At 34.4% G+C, this 13,224-nt stretch overlaps 2 protein-coding genes across 4 annotated transcripts in view; one reads left to right on the top strand and one right to left on the bottom strand.

The window, feature by feature from the left end:
• LOC140040117 (von Willebrand factor D and EGF domain-containing protein-like) overlaps positions 1–6,491 on the top strand; it is a 36,576-nt gene extending 30,085 nt beyond the window's left edge. For 2 of the 3 annotated variants that reach the window (XM_072085801.1, XM_072085802.1), the window contains exons 19-31: positions 434–687; positions 1,071–1,305; positions 1,823–1,969; positions 2,069–2,173; positions 2,502–2,594; positions 3,539–3,634; positions 4,170–4,265; positions 4,552–4,647; positions 4,802–4,897; positions 5,177–5,272; positions 5,481–5,576; positions 5,801–5,912; positions 6,351–6,491. In XM_072085801.1, the coding sequence (XP_071941902.1) occupies positions 434–687; positions 1,071–1,305; positions 1,823–1,969; positions 2,069–2,173; positions 2,502–2,594; positions 3,539–3,634; positions 4,170–4,265; positions 4,552–4,647; positions 4,802–4,897; positions 5,177–5,272; positions 5,481–5,576; positions 5,801–5,912; positions 6,351–6,372 (1,544 nt within the window). In that variant the 3' untranslated portion in view covers positions 6,373–6,491. The remainder of the gene's footprint in view (positions 1–433; positions 688–1,070; positions 1,306–1,822; positions 1,970–2,068; positions 2,174–2,501; positions 2,595–3,538; positions 3,635–4,169; positions 4,266–4,551; positions 4,648–4,801; positions 4,898–5,176; positions 5,273–5,480; positions 5,577–5,800; positions 5,913–6,350) is intronic. The other variant, XM_072085803.1, reaches the window with a different exon arrangement.
• Positions 6,492–6,852: 361 nt separating this feature from the next.
• Positions 6,853–11,000, bottom strand: LOC140040119 (uncharacterized). Its single transcript, XM_072085805.1, has 5 exons — positions 10,668–11,000; positions 7,989–8,084; positions 7,790–7,894; positions 7,458–7,553; positions 6,853–7,211 (listed from the first exon to the last, which is right to left on the bottom strand). The coding sequence occupies exons 1-5, from the start codon at positions 10,885–10,887 to the stop codon at positions 7,030–7,032; spliced, it is 699 nt and encodes a 232-aa protein (XP_071941906.1). The 5' UTR covers positions 10,888–11,000; the 3' UTR covers positions 6,853–7,029.
• Positions 11,001–13,224: the final 2,224 nt, after the last annotated feature.

The following is a 13,224-nucleotide window of genomic DNA, read 5'->3' as shown; positions in this document are numbered from 1 at the left end:
AAAAGATTATTTGTTTTGCTTATTCTTAGGATGACTGTCATTGACGATCGTCAATGAGTTTGAAGACATTATACCACGTAAGCGACTGTAGCTAGTTACCGGGGTAACGCGTTCATCAGCCTTCTGTATTCATGATAGATTAGTTCGATTTATCGATTGATTAATTGATTGATTGGTTGATTGATTAAATGGATGGATGGATTGATGGATGGGTGGATTGATTTATAGATTGATTTATCGATTGATTGATTGTTTGATTAAATTATGGATTAGTCGATGAATGGATTGATGAATTGATCGATTGATTGATTTGAGCAAAATAACAACGTTATTCGTTCAAATTGCTACACGGAATCACATTTGATGAATTATGTGTTAAACTCATGTATGCTATTGTAATATGTTGTTTATAATGTTTATTAATGTTTTGCAGATAATTTGCTGCCAGTATTTCCGGTTTCTCATCCGTTATTCTTGTTCGCTGAAAACACATTCGAATATCAACTTGAAGCCACCGACCCAGACGGTGACGTCTTAGTTTACGACCTTATTTGGAAAGAAGATGACTATGGTATCAGTTTGTCAGAAGATGGCAAGTTACTGTGGCAACCATTAAAAGCGAATCATGTAGTTATACCCGTGAGGGCGACTGACAGGTGCGGTGCTAACGAGGCCGCCACTATTGATGTGAGAATCTTAAATGTGTTTTGTCATTTCTCTAAATAGATAACTGAAATTAAGTAGAATGTTTACATTGAACCGTGCTCCTGTTTGCATTAGTAGTACGTGTTGGTGTTCATAACAATGACAGATTCAGAAAGGGTTAGTTAGACCAACTAAGACATTGTCGTACGACGAGACCCAATGGAACGTCTTGACTCGTCGGTACTGTCCGAGTTGAATCCCAACAAGACGAGTCGTCTTGAGATAGCGTCGAGCGTAGTTTTTTAGCTGGCGGGAACATGTTTAATTTTCTCCCGACGAGACCTCGTCGTAAGACGCTGCCTGAGTGAGTTGGTCTTTTAACAATTGAATGGAATTGCAATTGTATTCTTTTGATTCATGTTTAGGTGACAGTTATAGAGTGCCTTTGTCAAAACGGCGGGAAATGCAAGGAAGACAAAGCATATAAAGAAACTGATGTCGTCTGTATCTGTCCAGATGATTTCAAAGGAGATCATTGTGAAAGTATACCACCGTACGATCTATCTGGTGATGTCTGCACACCGAATCCTTGTCATCATGGCTCGTGTTCTGTGTCAATTGATGCCATCTTCTTCTGTAGATGCGACGCTGGTTATACAGGTATGACATTGTTTCCTTGGTTTACTTCTATTTTTTCTAAAGCTCTGTCTACACTACTGTAACAAATTTAAGTGATGGACATGATGATGTCATATCACTTCCATATTTGGGCATATCACACTTTCTTTTTTGAACTAGTTTGATAGTGTAGATAGAGCTTTATAATTCATGGTCAGGTCACAATTTAGTTGGCTCATCCAGATTATATCCTACATCATGTTCAGAGAGAGTGTTCATATTTGTGGGAAGCTGATAATTTCAGAAAGTATCCCCGTGTTATCAGTGTTATAGTACGTGTAATATAGGTCTACGGATCAATTTTATGACATTTTTGTGTTAGAAAAGAATTCCTTTGTAGAGAAGACTACGCTCCTTGTTATTTGGAAAATATAAACGTTAGCTTTATGTCTGCATCTCACAATATTGTTTGGTTTTCAATATTGGAAAATCTTGAATGTCATATTTTGTATACGGCTCAAATTTGCAACTTCAACGCATTGTTTTTGCTTTATTTTAGGCATACTATGTGAGCAGTCTGTCATTCCGTGTGATCCTAACCCGTGCTTTGATCGTGTCGTCTGCTCCGAAACAATAACTGACGGATCTCTTAGCTTCAGGTGTGGACCTTGTCCACCTGGGTATTCTGGTGATGGCGTATCATGCGGTAAGTTGTTTAACATAACATCTATGGTTAGTTCGCTTACTTTAAACTGCGCAAGTTGTTTTGTACTATTTTGTAATAAATCGTTCTTTCGTTTTGTAGTTGAAGTAAATCGCTGCTCTGTGACATGTCCAAAGAACATGCGGTGCACTGGTGGAATTAAATGTATATGCAAAGAAGGTTGGACAGGATACGGTTGTAGAATAGGTAAGATAGACAGAAATACAATGAGTACGAGGCGCCGTTCACAAGTAGTATGTTGATACAATTAGAAATTTCCCAAACTGCGCCCCGTAATGCGAAATTTACAGCACCATACCTCACTGTGAAGATAGGTAATATTATTAGATATGCACCAACTGCCTGATAAGGTACTGCAGTTAAATGTGTGGTATGATTACGTGTGATCCAGGAGGATCTATAGGAGGTGTGGCCCGAACACCCCTCCCTTCAGCCCCTATAAAGTTATAAAGAAATCTACTACTGTATAAACAACATTTCAGCGGTACGATTATGTTTGATATGTTCCCTTCAGCTTTGTGTAGACCTGACTGTCAAAATGGAGTATGTGTTGCACCGGGCGAATGCAGTTGCTACGAAGGATACACGGGAAAATTCTGCGATAAAGGTATTTTTCTATTTAATTGCATATGTTTACTGTATTTGTATTCTTTACGGTGTATATTATTTATTTTCAGTGAATTATCACGCGTATTCTTGACCTATCATTGACTAACATTATGGATTAAATAGGCTGTTGTGATGTAATGATAGTCCCTCTTTCCAGAATATTATAAAGTCGTAACGGCTATCTGGTTTTTACTCGGGTATAAATACTGTATTTCCCATCTTAATCTTCAATCACATCAGCACATTCAATATTTTTCACTTCACATCATGTACAGGTACATTTTGGGACGTTTAGTTTGGTCCCAATTTCGGAGGCAGCGCAAGGTCGTGAGCGCAACGCATGTGAGTTTGTCAATGACCAGCAGTTCGGATGATCACGACCTTGCGCTGCCTCCAAAATAGGAACCAAAATAACGTCACAGAGCTACGCCTAATACGTTTTCTTTTTTTAAAGCAATAATATTTCATACTTCATTCCGTCTTTTGCGTTTTATTTTATTTAATATGTTTATTATTTTTATTGTGTGTCGTCAGGCGCGGCCTGTATAGGGTTATTTTTTGTGGAAAAAGGGACTATATAACATGTATAACATCTTCAAAACCAGCCATCCTGTGGCCGTATTCAACATTCACACTAATAAGGGAAACCTTAAAATTACGAACATTTCCTATCTAAATACATACAAGTGAAATACTTATATTTAAGGGAAATATATCACTTAAGTGTGATTGGTGAATACGGTCACAGGTCCTTTAATTTGATCATCATGCTGTGTTGGTGTACTAACGAAATAAGGGATGTTTCACACTAGTGCGTGTTGGTTACATTCATCTATCCAAGCAACAAAACCCACAGTGTGACACAACCCTTAACATATGAATAATGTAACAGTAATCACTTTACGTTTCTATGTTGTGGTATTTATTGTTCACTTTTATCAGCTATTTGCGAGCCTGATTGCAAACACGGTGGTGTTTGCTATGCACCTAACGTTTGCGCTTGTCCTTCTGGATACGTGGGCCCACGTTGTGAAACCAGTAAGTATACTCTGTGTTCTATTATCTAACCATTGCACTCGCACTGTTATGGTTGATTCCTTAATAAAATATTATAGTATAGAAACTAACAGCACTAACAGAGGTTGGGTGTACGTTGGGTGTAGGAAAAAATGCAAAGCATGTCAAATTTTCTTCAGCAAAGATACGGTTACATTAACATTGCTAGTTGTAATAATACAGTATGTAAAATATACAGTAGAGGACGCACGAACGACGTACGTAAGCAAAACGCAAATAATTCGACCAATCACGACTCATCTAACTTTTGCTTGTTACACCTACTACAATGGGGCAAAACAAACCAAACACGTTTAAGTTGCCTCCACATTGTTCAGTTTCATGGAACGGAAGTCAGTGTCGTTGAATGGATTGTATAATGGAACGACGGCCGTCTTCAGTCCTTGGAACGAAACAAGTGTTATGTTAAAGCATGTTTAAAACAAAATACACGGTACAATTCAAGTTGGAATTTTTAAAATAATATACAATCATTATTGTCTAATCTTTCTTTTAGTGACTTGTCGTTTAAACTGCCAAAACGGAGGTTATTGTTCGGACCCTGATACGTGTGTATGTCCTGCGGGGTATTCAGGGCCTACTTGCGAACAAGGTACAAACACACATATAGCTTGGTTTATATTGAACCGTGGTCGGGGTAGAGGTGGTTGATTGCGTTGACAAAATAATGTATGATTGTTGTATGGGTGGCCGTGGTTGTGGTGGTGTCGGTTTTTTTCTCCTGATGTAGGTAATGGTTGTGGTGATGATGATAAATCTGTTTATGGTGCTAAGTACGTTCTGTTGATGTTTTATGTGGTTTTCCAGCAATGATTCTGAACGGGGTTGTCGACACGATAACGCCATCATTAACTCCACTCATTTTCTCGTTATTTCAGCACTCTGTCAACCAGATTGTATGAATGGTGGAGTTTGTGCCAATCCTTCGCAATGTCTCTGCTCACGTGGTTATCATGGAAGATATTGTGAGACAGGTTAGTTGAAAGATGATGTAAAGATGATCTCTACTCCTTTCTTTTACCGATATTCGCTTTTATTGTGGTAGGATAAACACAATATAGAGGATGATCTCCATCAATTCACATCCGACACTGTTGCTAAACATTTAGACCTACATTTCTATTCTAGGTGTATGTGATGAGACGTGCTTGAACGGTGGAAGATGTGTGCGCAAGAATACGTGTTCATGCCCGCATGGGTTCATTGGTAGACGATGCGAAATCCGTGAGTTTTTTATTTAAAGAGTTTATGCTATGTTTTTTTCATAATACCGATGGATATTCTACTATAATAATAATAATAATTATTATTATTCTATTGATTAACTTTCCTGTTAAATTGACTTGTTTAATTTTTCGTTTTATATGTTTTTGATATGTACATTGTAAGTGTTCGTATCAATGTATACGCGTGAGGTCTACGTTTTGCATGCGTCATTTGAATCCATTGCATGGTTTGAGATTTTTCGGTCGGGGCATTATAGTATGATCGTTCTTTCTTTAGCGCTCTGTGAACCACGGTGTCTTAATGGTGGACGTTGTGTTGCCCCTGATGTTTGCTCCTGTGCTTCTGGCTGGCGAGGCAGACATTGTCAGAAAGGTAGATGCAATTATCTTCATTTTGAATAGCATTAGGCCTACTATGTTTTCCCACATTCTCAAACCTGTCGGTTGCTCTTTAGCCCATGATATTATCCAGTGGAAAATTACGTTTTGTTTTTCTTAGCCCATTAGATGATAATCATTACGGTAGCAATTTACCCCTTTTTAAAAAATAATTAATCAAATGTTTTATTGTCTTTTTGTAGCCGTTTGCAGTAATGGATGTCGTAACAAAGGTGTATGTATCAAACCAGATGTGTGCGCATGCCCACAAGGCTACAGTGGGACTTCTTGCCAAAAACGTAAGATTTTGTTTTTAAGAAACATAGGCTTATTCATTCTTCTTCATAGTTTATAAATATCCTACCATAGGCCTACGTCTTATCTTAGTTATTTCAGTAAGATTCAATTTCAGTTTCTGTTTAATTTACTTAATGGTTCCTTGCCTTTTCATTTATCTATCCCCTATCTGTGTATATTATAAATTTAACTCCTTGCCTTATTTAACTTAAATTGTATTACACAGCCATTTGCGAACGGCCGTGTTTGTATGGTGGAAGGTGTGTTGAACCGAACAAGTGCGCATGTCGACATGGACGCACTGGAGCCTACTGTGAGAGCCGATCAACTCGCCAAAGGTATTAAATGTGTTATTTGCTACGTTGATGCTTATTTTAACAGTAAACTTCAATTCTAATACTAAGTAGTGTATCATCTTTAATTTAAAAAAAAAACAAACATGACAAGTAAAGATGAATAAAATCAAACTTTGAATAGGCCATTTTTTTTCCTGCAAAAAAAAAACAATATACCTAATTAAGTTTGACCAAAAACGCACCTTTTTCACACAAAAAAATGGGCGTTGGTTTTTATTTGTTTCTTTAAACTAAAGTTTTATCAGGTAAATATTATTTTGGATAGCTTTTACTCAAAGTCAATATTTTTTTGTGTGACATTGAAATGGCCTGTTCAATAAAGATTTTTTTTTTGTACAAATTACTTTTGGGACAATATTTTAAATAATTAACATTTACAAATTAAGTTACTAATATTTCTATTTGTATCTATTTATTTAGCTACAGACGGCAATACCGGTAATAAAAAAAAGGAGAGATATTTAGAGGTGATAGTATTTGACTGGAAGACTTGGCCTCTTGACTTACATTTAGGCATGCGCAGCAATACGTAATTAGTAGCACCTTGAACTTGAAGAAAAGGCCTTATATGGATATAAATATTATAATGAATAATGACATTTATACTTGTACATACGTCATATAATAATAATAATGATCTTGTATATAAAAATGAAAGTCGTCCAGTTTAAATTCTTCCTGCAGACCACTGTAAAAAGATTGTTTTAAATGTACGGGGCGCATTATGGGAATTATATTAATACGTTTGCGTATGCTGTAGTCTGTACAGTCTGTCTACTAAAACCACGTCCGAATTTAACATAATTCTTTGGTTGATTACCTTGATTACGTAATGCTAACTTTTTAGTAGACGATTTCTACAATAGAATCTCTACAAAATTGTATAATTATGATTAGTGTTCTACTATTTCAATTATGTACTGATCATTCATACAAAGCAATTGTAAAAATAAATGTATATAATTATTAAGATAAAGTACTAAACGTTTGATTTATTCAGCTTCTTGTAGTTTTCTGTTTGATTATAATTTTTACACAGTTCAGCCTTGAAAAAAGTTGTTTTCAGCCTCGCAAAGTTTAAAAAAAAGAAATGTCGCTTCTATCTGGTTTTATTATACAACGCCCACCATTTGGCATACAAATCGTATTGTGACTTTTTCTTTTTTTCTTTCTCTTGTCCGACTTTTATTTCGCACTGTTTACCTACGTACTGACCAGGACATGAGCATGTGTCCGGCCAAACGCACTCTCCGCCGTTTTCGCACTTCCTATAACATACAGCTAAAGATGAAAGATGAAGAAAAAGGTTTTATTAGTATTGTTCCTGATAAAAAATTTTGAATAAAAAAATAGTATTGTGTATGGTCGTCAATCCCCAGGACATTTCCTTCTGGTGGAAAAAAAGGTCATAGGTCGACAATGCTACAGTATATAGGTTCAGATAATTCAGATAATTCTTTAAGCCTATCAATACTAATGTCGCTATTCACGAGTGTCCTTGGGTTTTATGAACTTGAATACTCGTACCTGATTGGCAGTAAGTTCCCATCCATCCCGTTGAACATGCGCAAACATTGGGCCGTTTACAATATCCATCGTGTAAGCACGAAGTCTCGCAAATAGCTGAAAAACAAGCAAATTTACGATCATTACATCAGTAGAGTACGGTGAATGGAATAACAAAATGTACCTCGATGGAGGTGTAGGCCTAATTGCTTTGGTTAGGCCTATAGACCTACTTGGATGCACACTAACTCAAGGCTCAAACGTGTTTTTCTGGGATTTTCTAGTCTATTAGGCCTACTTCTGAAGCATTTTGATTATTGTTAAAATTGTAATCAGTTCACAATTGTTCTTACCATTTTGACACCTGCGTCCTTTATATCCAGATGGACACGAACAAGTTGGGCGACCGTGTACTGCGACGCACCGGCCGCCGTTCAAACAGCCACCAGAACAACGTGCTAAAAGAGATAAAGTAAAGACAAAGTAATACAAATAGTTTAAAACAAATTTCTTGTCAATTTTTGTTTAGTGGGAGGTGGGTAATTTACTTACGTTTTTCACATTGTCGACCTTTGAACCCGATGGGACAAGCACATTGGTTCGGTTGGTCACAAAATCCACCATTTAAACAACCACCACGACAGATTGCTGCAATGATACGACAACGAAGTAAATAATTGACCTACATACTTTTTTAACAACATAGAAATGAATTTGACAATGAATGGGTACATGCTTTCAAAAAATAAGTTTAAAGAAGAAGAAAAATGCTACTAAATGCTTTTATTTTATTTATCTTGTTATAATCTTATTTTTAAACAAACAATCAAGATAATGTTATATAGGTAAGCAAGTAATACAAAATTGTTATAGCTAACTTTATATACCAAAACAAAAATACATCCCAATCATTATGGTTTCCAATAAAACACTTGTAAAATGAACTGATTCTTTAATAAAATTATTGTACAGTAGGCTACATTCTATTTAAAACTAAAAATACTTTTATGTTGTTAGAAAATGTTTAAAGATATTTTGACCCAAAATGAATCGGCTAATTTCAATTCAAAGCATATCAATGTATAAACCTCATTATTTGAATTATGAAATTGAATTCTACAATGACAAACACAATTTTTGACAACGAGTAATTGTGCGTCACCGTTTGATGTAAGAAACTTTTGAGCAAGAGGCTTACAGAGTAACAATATGATCCAATCCACCTGTTAGTGAAATACTTATATTAACAGATTCATCAACGAATTTGTCATCACACATCGCGTTGGTTTATTAGGCCTAAACAATTTGTGGTATTTTCTTTTTTCTTTTTATTTGACTTCATAGAACAATTCTGTTCTGTTGGCATTGCATTTTATAATTTTGCTTTGTTATTCTTATGCCGTAGTTCCCAATAATGTGAGTTTTGTGTCGGGCGCATTAGTCCTATTAAGCGAATACGCATTGATTCGTATTGTATTTTCTGTTTGCTTTATAGAATATAATATCTTTGGCAACTTCTTTACTACGGAATCTGCTTTATTGTTCTTCTCTGGCATAGTTCCCAATCCGAGTTTTGTGTCGGGCGCAGTATCGGTATGATTACTCTATTATTTTATAATTTGGCTTTGTACAATACTTTAGTTGGCAACTTCATTTACCATTGGCTTTATTATTGTTTTGGCAAAATTCCGAATGCTAGTTTTTGGATCGGGCACAGAGTGTCAAATATACTCCACTCCCCGCCTCCCCCAAGCCACAATTTCCATTCATGGCAAATACCCCCACTCCCGCCTCTCCTTGCCAAGTCCCACAAGCGACAAAATCTTACATTCATGGCTATTTATCTTAGTCGTATATTAGCGAATACGCATTGATTCGTATTATATTTTCAATGTTTGCTTTATAGAATATAATATCGTTGGCAACTTCTTTACTACGGAATCTGCTTTATTGTTCTTCTCTGGCATAGTTCCCAATCCGAGTTTTGTGTCGGGCGCAGTATCGGTATGATTACTCTATTATTTTATAATTTGGCTTTGTACAATACTTTAGTTGGCAACTTCATTTACCATTGGCTTTATTATTGTTTTGGCAAAATTCCGAATGCTAGTTTTTGTATCGGGCACAGAGTGTCAAATATACTCCACTCCCCGCCTCCCCCAAGCCACAATTTCCATTCATGGCAAATACCCCCACTCCCGCCTCTCCTTGCCAAGTCCCACAAGCGACAAAATCTTACATTCATGGCTATTTATCTTAGATTTTCCGTTTAAAATATCTAAATATATTGATGACAATGATCTCATATTTTTTAAGATAACAATACTTTTAAAGTCAAGGTTTTGCCTCTTTTAACGACAGGAAATGAATAACCGTTGACCCTTGCTAATCAAAAATTTAAAGGAAAAAATAATGAAATTGGGGATTGTTTTGCATTGTGTTAAGGCCTATGGAAAAATGAAAAAGAGCTTGGAGAAATTGAACTACTACAATAACCTTAAAAACTGAGGTTTGATAATAGGCCTAACGCAATTGATTTTATATTGAAATAAAAATTTTAAAAACGAAATAAATAAATAAATTGAACTGAGTTTATGTTAACAAAACAAAATAACTCTCAACCCTTTAGCGATAATTCTGGAAACAAATGACAAGAAATAGAAGATAGATCCAACATTGTTTTACTATACTAAAACATTCATAAAACAAACAAAATAACAACACAACATAAGAAAGAAGTTTCGAAAATTTCAAAAAAAAAAGATCATATTATTGAAATGAAATGTAATGACATAGATAAAAAAAAATCCCATTATGATATAGTGATCCTATTACATAATGTACTTAACAGATTCTCGGTAGGCTTATTGTATATTTTGTCCAATATCATAGGCAAATTCCCCGATACAGCATTTCATGTTTTTCACATGTGACGTCTGTATTATAGAACATAATGTACTAAGGCTAGCTACATCAAATGTTTACTTCATTAAAAAGAAAATCGTTAAACTGTTCTTAAATCTATGTGTTATTGTTGTTCCGAAGAATATAAATATGCCTACAGTTGAGTGAGTCGATCTTACAACATGACAAACAGATCATGAACCGTCTGAGACAAACTTAGATGACAAATGACAATGGTAATAATAAGAAAACATGAACTGAAACTATGAAAAACAATTTTAACACAGAAAACAAAAACATTAAAAATTAAATAATATATTTAAATACCTTTTTCACAGAGTTGCCCGTAGTAACCATTAAAACAGCGGCATTTATTTTGGATGCAAACACCTCTAAATTCCACACACTTTTTATTACAATCATTGGTAACTTTCAGCGGATTTGCATTCGGCTCACTAAAAAATAAAACCCCACTTCCAGAAGCCGACAATAAGTGTAGCAAAAGTAAATTTAAAGCCGATAAGTAGATCATTTGTAATTGCGCCATTTCAAAGAATTGAAGAAAAGAACAAAAATCGAGAAAAAATTGTTACGGAATATCGTCATACATCCGGGATACAAAGAAAAGTGTTCGTAATCGTCAGAGTTTAGTGTCTGGTATAACGAGACTATAGTTCAATCTACTTTTTTTCAATAAAACGTACTTTATCTTGAATCTAATTGATTCATCATAAAAGTTGATCCTTAATTTCCTTTACATTTTCTACAATCAATCAAATAGGATAAGCTAAAATAAGAAATTATGACATTGTATACCCAATTTGACAATGTAGAGTCAGTTTTTTGTGCGTGTGTTTTTATACAAATGTATCGAGGTCAAAAATTATATCCTTAGATTGTTACTCAACTTACATTATTATTAATTGACAAGAGAAATTTACATATTACTTTTGACTTGACTTTGACAACCAAATATCTGAGACAACAGTTGGCTCAGCAAAATAATATGTATGTTTAATCTACACGTTTTATACCATGTGTAAACAAATAAAATGTAGGTCTAAAATGGTTTATGTTTTTGTTATGTTTTTGTTTGTATGTATGTATTTTGATTAAGAATGTTTGATTTTGACGTATCAGCAATATGTACATTAATTTTGCGATTGATCTAATCTAAAGTTCTGTCTACACATCAAACTAGTTTGACAAAAAAGTTGATGTACCCAAATATGGTAGTGATATGACACCATCATGGGTATGATGGGCACAGCACATTTTTATCACATAAAGTTTGATAGTGTAGACAGCTTAGCCACACTATGCAATCCCCAAATAATAATTCAAATTAAAACCATAGTTAATATACTTCCACAATCTAACCTGCATCAGCTTTGGCGCAAATTGATATTTTAATTTTAAATTAAATTTATTTTGTTTTGTGGAAGATTCTGTTAATTTCCTAGTGATTTTTTTCTCTTTTTGTTGTGTATGTTTTGTAGGAAAATAATGAATGAAAATGAGGAAAACAATTTTAATTAGTTTGTTCATGATTTCTGTTCTTATTTCCGTTAATTAATAATTAAATAATGAATCTATTCAACGGAATAAATTCTAATGTAACACGCAAAACCACTATTGCACTGCACTCGTTACAAATGCTGCCAAAACGATTTAGTCCACTAATAAACCGATAATGAGTTTGAAAGAAAACTTGTTAAAAGTACACAGCATCATTAACACAGCCACCTGTATTACTCTATTAGCATTTCTAAAATGTCCACATGTGCTGTGTTGACATACAACGTTATTATTGTCAGACCACAGCATAGACTTGTCAGTTCGCATTCCTGTGTGTTAATAAAATGTAAGTAACCTTTTATATACTTAAATATTTCACTCAGTTCTTAACTGCATTATTATACATTTGTGAGAAAAGTAGGATTATTATATCATAAAAGGCCATACTAACTTTCGGGCTAGACATAATAAAGTTATACCAAGCGGGTCCTGAGGCGTAGTGGTAATCAAAAGAGACCGTCCATTAATTTACGCCTGATAAGTTGAAGTACTTTTTGGCATTACAATGAGAACTTATATTGACTGTATCAGTTCGGGGGAAAATGGTAAAATCAGTTACAGAGTTGTCAATATATAACAATACTGTGTAATGAAAAATCTGATAACTTAACTGATAAAACTCCTAGAAAGTAGAAAGCCTTTTGCCATTTTCCCTGACTGGGAACTATCTTGTTGTATGCAAGCAGCCTACCTTTAGCTATCTAATAATATTAAGTATAACAATTCACAATATCATTCTCATTACAAACATAATATTCAATTTTAATATCAAGACGATAAAAGAATTAAGAAGAATATCAAATATGTGATGTATTAGTAATACATTACATGATTTATATTAAGTTAAGAATTAACCCCATTACCATATTATCTAAAACCCGTTTTTTTGTTCTGTATTGACAATGAAACAATAGGCCTAAGTTCAAACAAGAAGAAAACGGCGTGTAATATTGGAAAGTGAATTTACACTCTTCTTTTTTGGATTATACATATTATAATAACAACTTAGCAAAATTTAATAGATCTTAAACATTTTTATACAATTATGATTTTTTATTTTACTGTTTGCCATTATTTAAATTTTAAAATTTGGTTCTCATTAAAACATAACGCAAGGATCGTAGACGCAACTTATGCGAATTGGCCAATGGCAACCGATAATAATCCATTGCTTGTGATTGGTCAAATTGCGCTTCTTTCCTTGCGATGCGTTCAAGTGGGAACTTTATAGACTATTACTATCTATAGGCCTAATAATCAAATTAAAGTTACTCTGGGAATTTAAAATACTTTAGAGGTACACAAA

This window comes from Antedon mediterranea, chromosome 2 (assembly GCF_964355755.1).
Source record: "Antedon mediterranea chromosome 2, ecAntMedi1.1, whole genome shotgun sequence".
In the NCBI taxonomy this organism is placed as follows: domain Eukaryota; kingdom Metazoa; phylum Echinodermata; class Crinoidea; order Comatulida; family Antedonidae; genus Antedon; species Antedon mediterranea.
The sequence above is the reverse complement of the archived record's forward strand: the minus strand, read 5'-3'. Positions and strand labels throughout refer to the sequence as shown.

Coding starts and splice junctions, on each gene's coding strand:
- LOC140040119 (XM_072085805.1), bottom strand. CDS start 10,887: ATGGCGCAATTACAAATGATCTACTTATCGGCTTTAAATTTACTTTTG. Junction 8,085..10,667: donor CGGGCAACTCTGTGAAAAAG/GTATTTAAATAT, acceptor GTATCATTGCAG/CAATCTGTCGTGGTGGTTGT. Junction 7,554..7,789: donor AGGACGCAGGTGTCAAAATG/GTAAGAACAATT, acceptor CTTGTTTTTCAG/CTATTTGCGAGACTTCGTGC.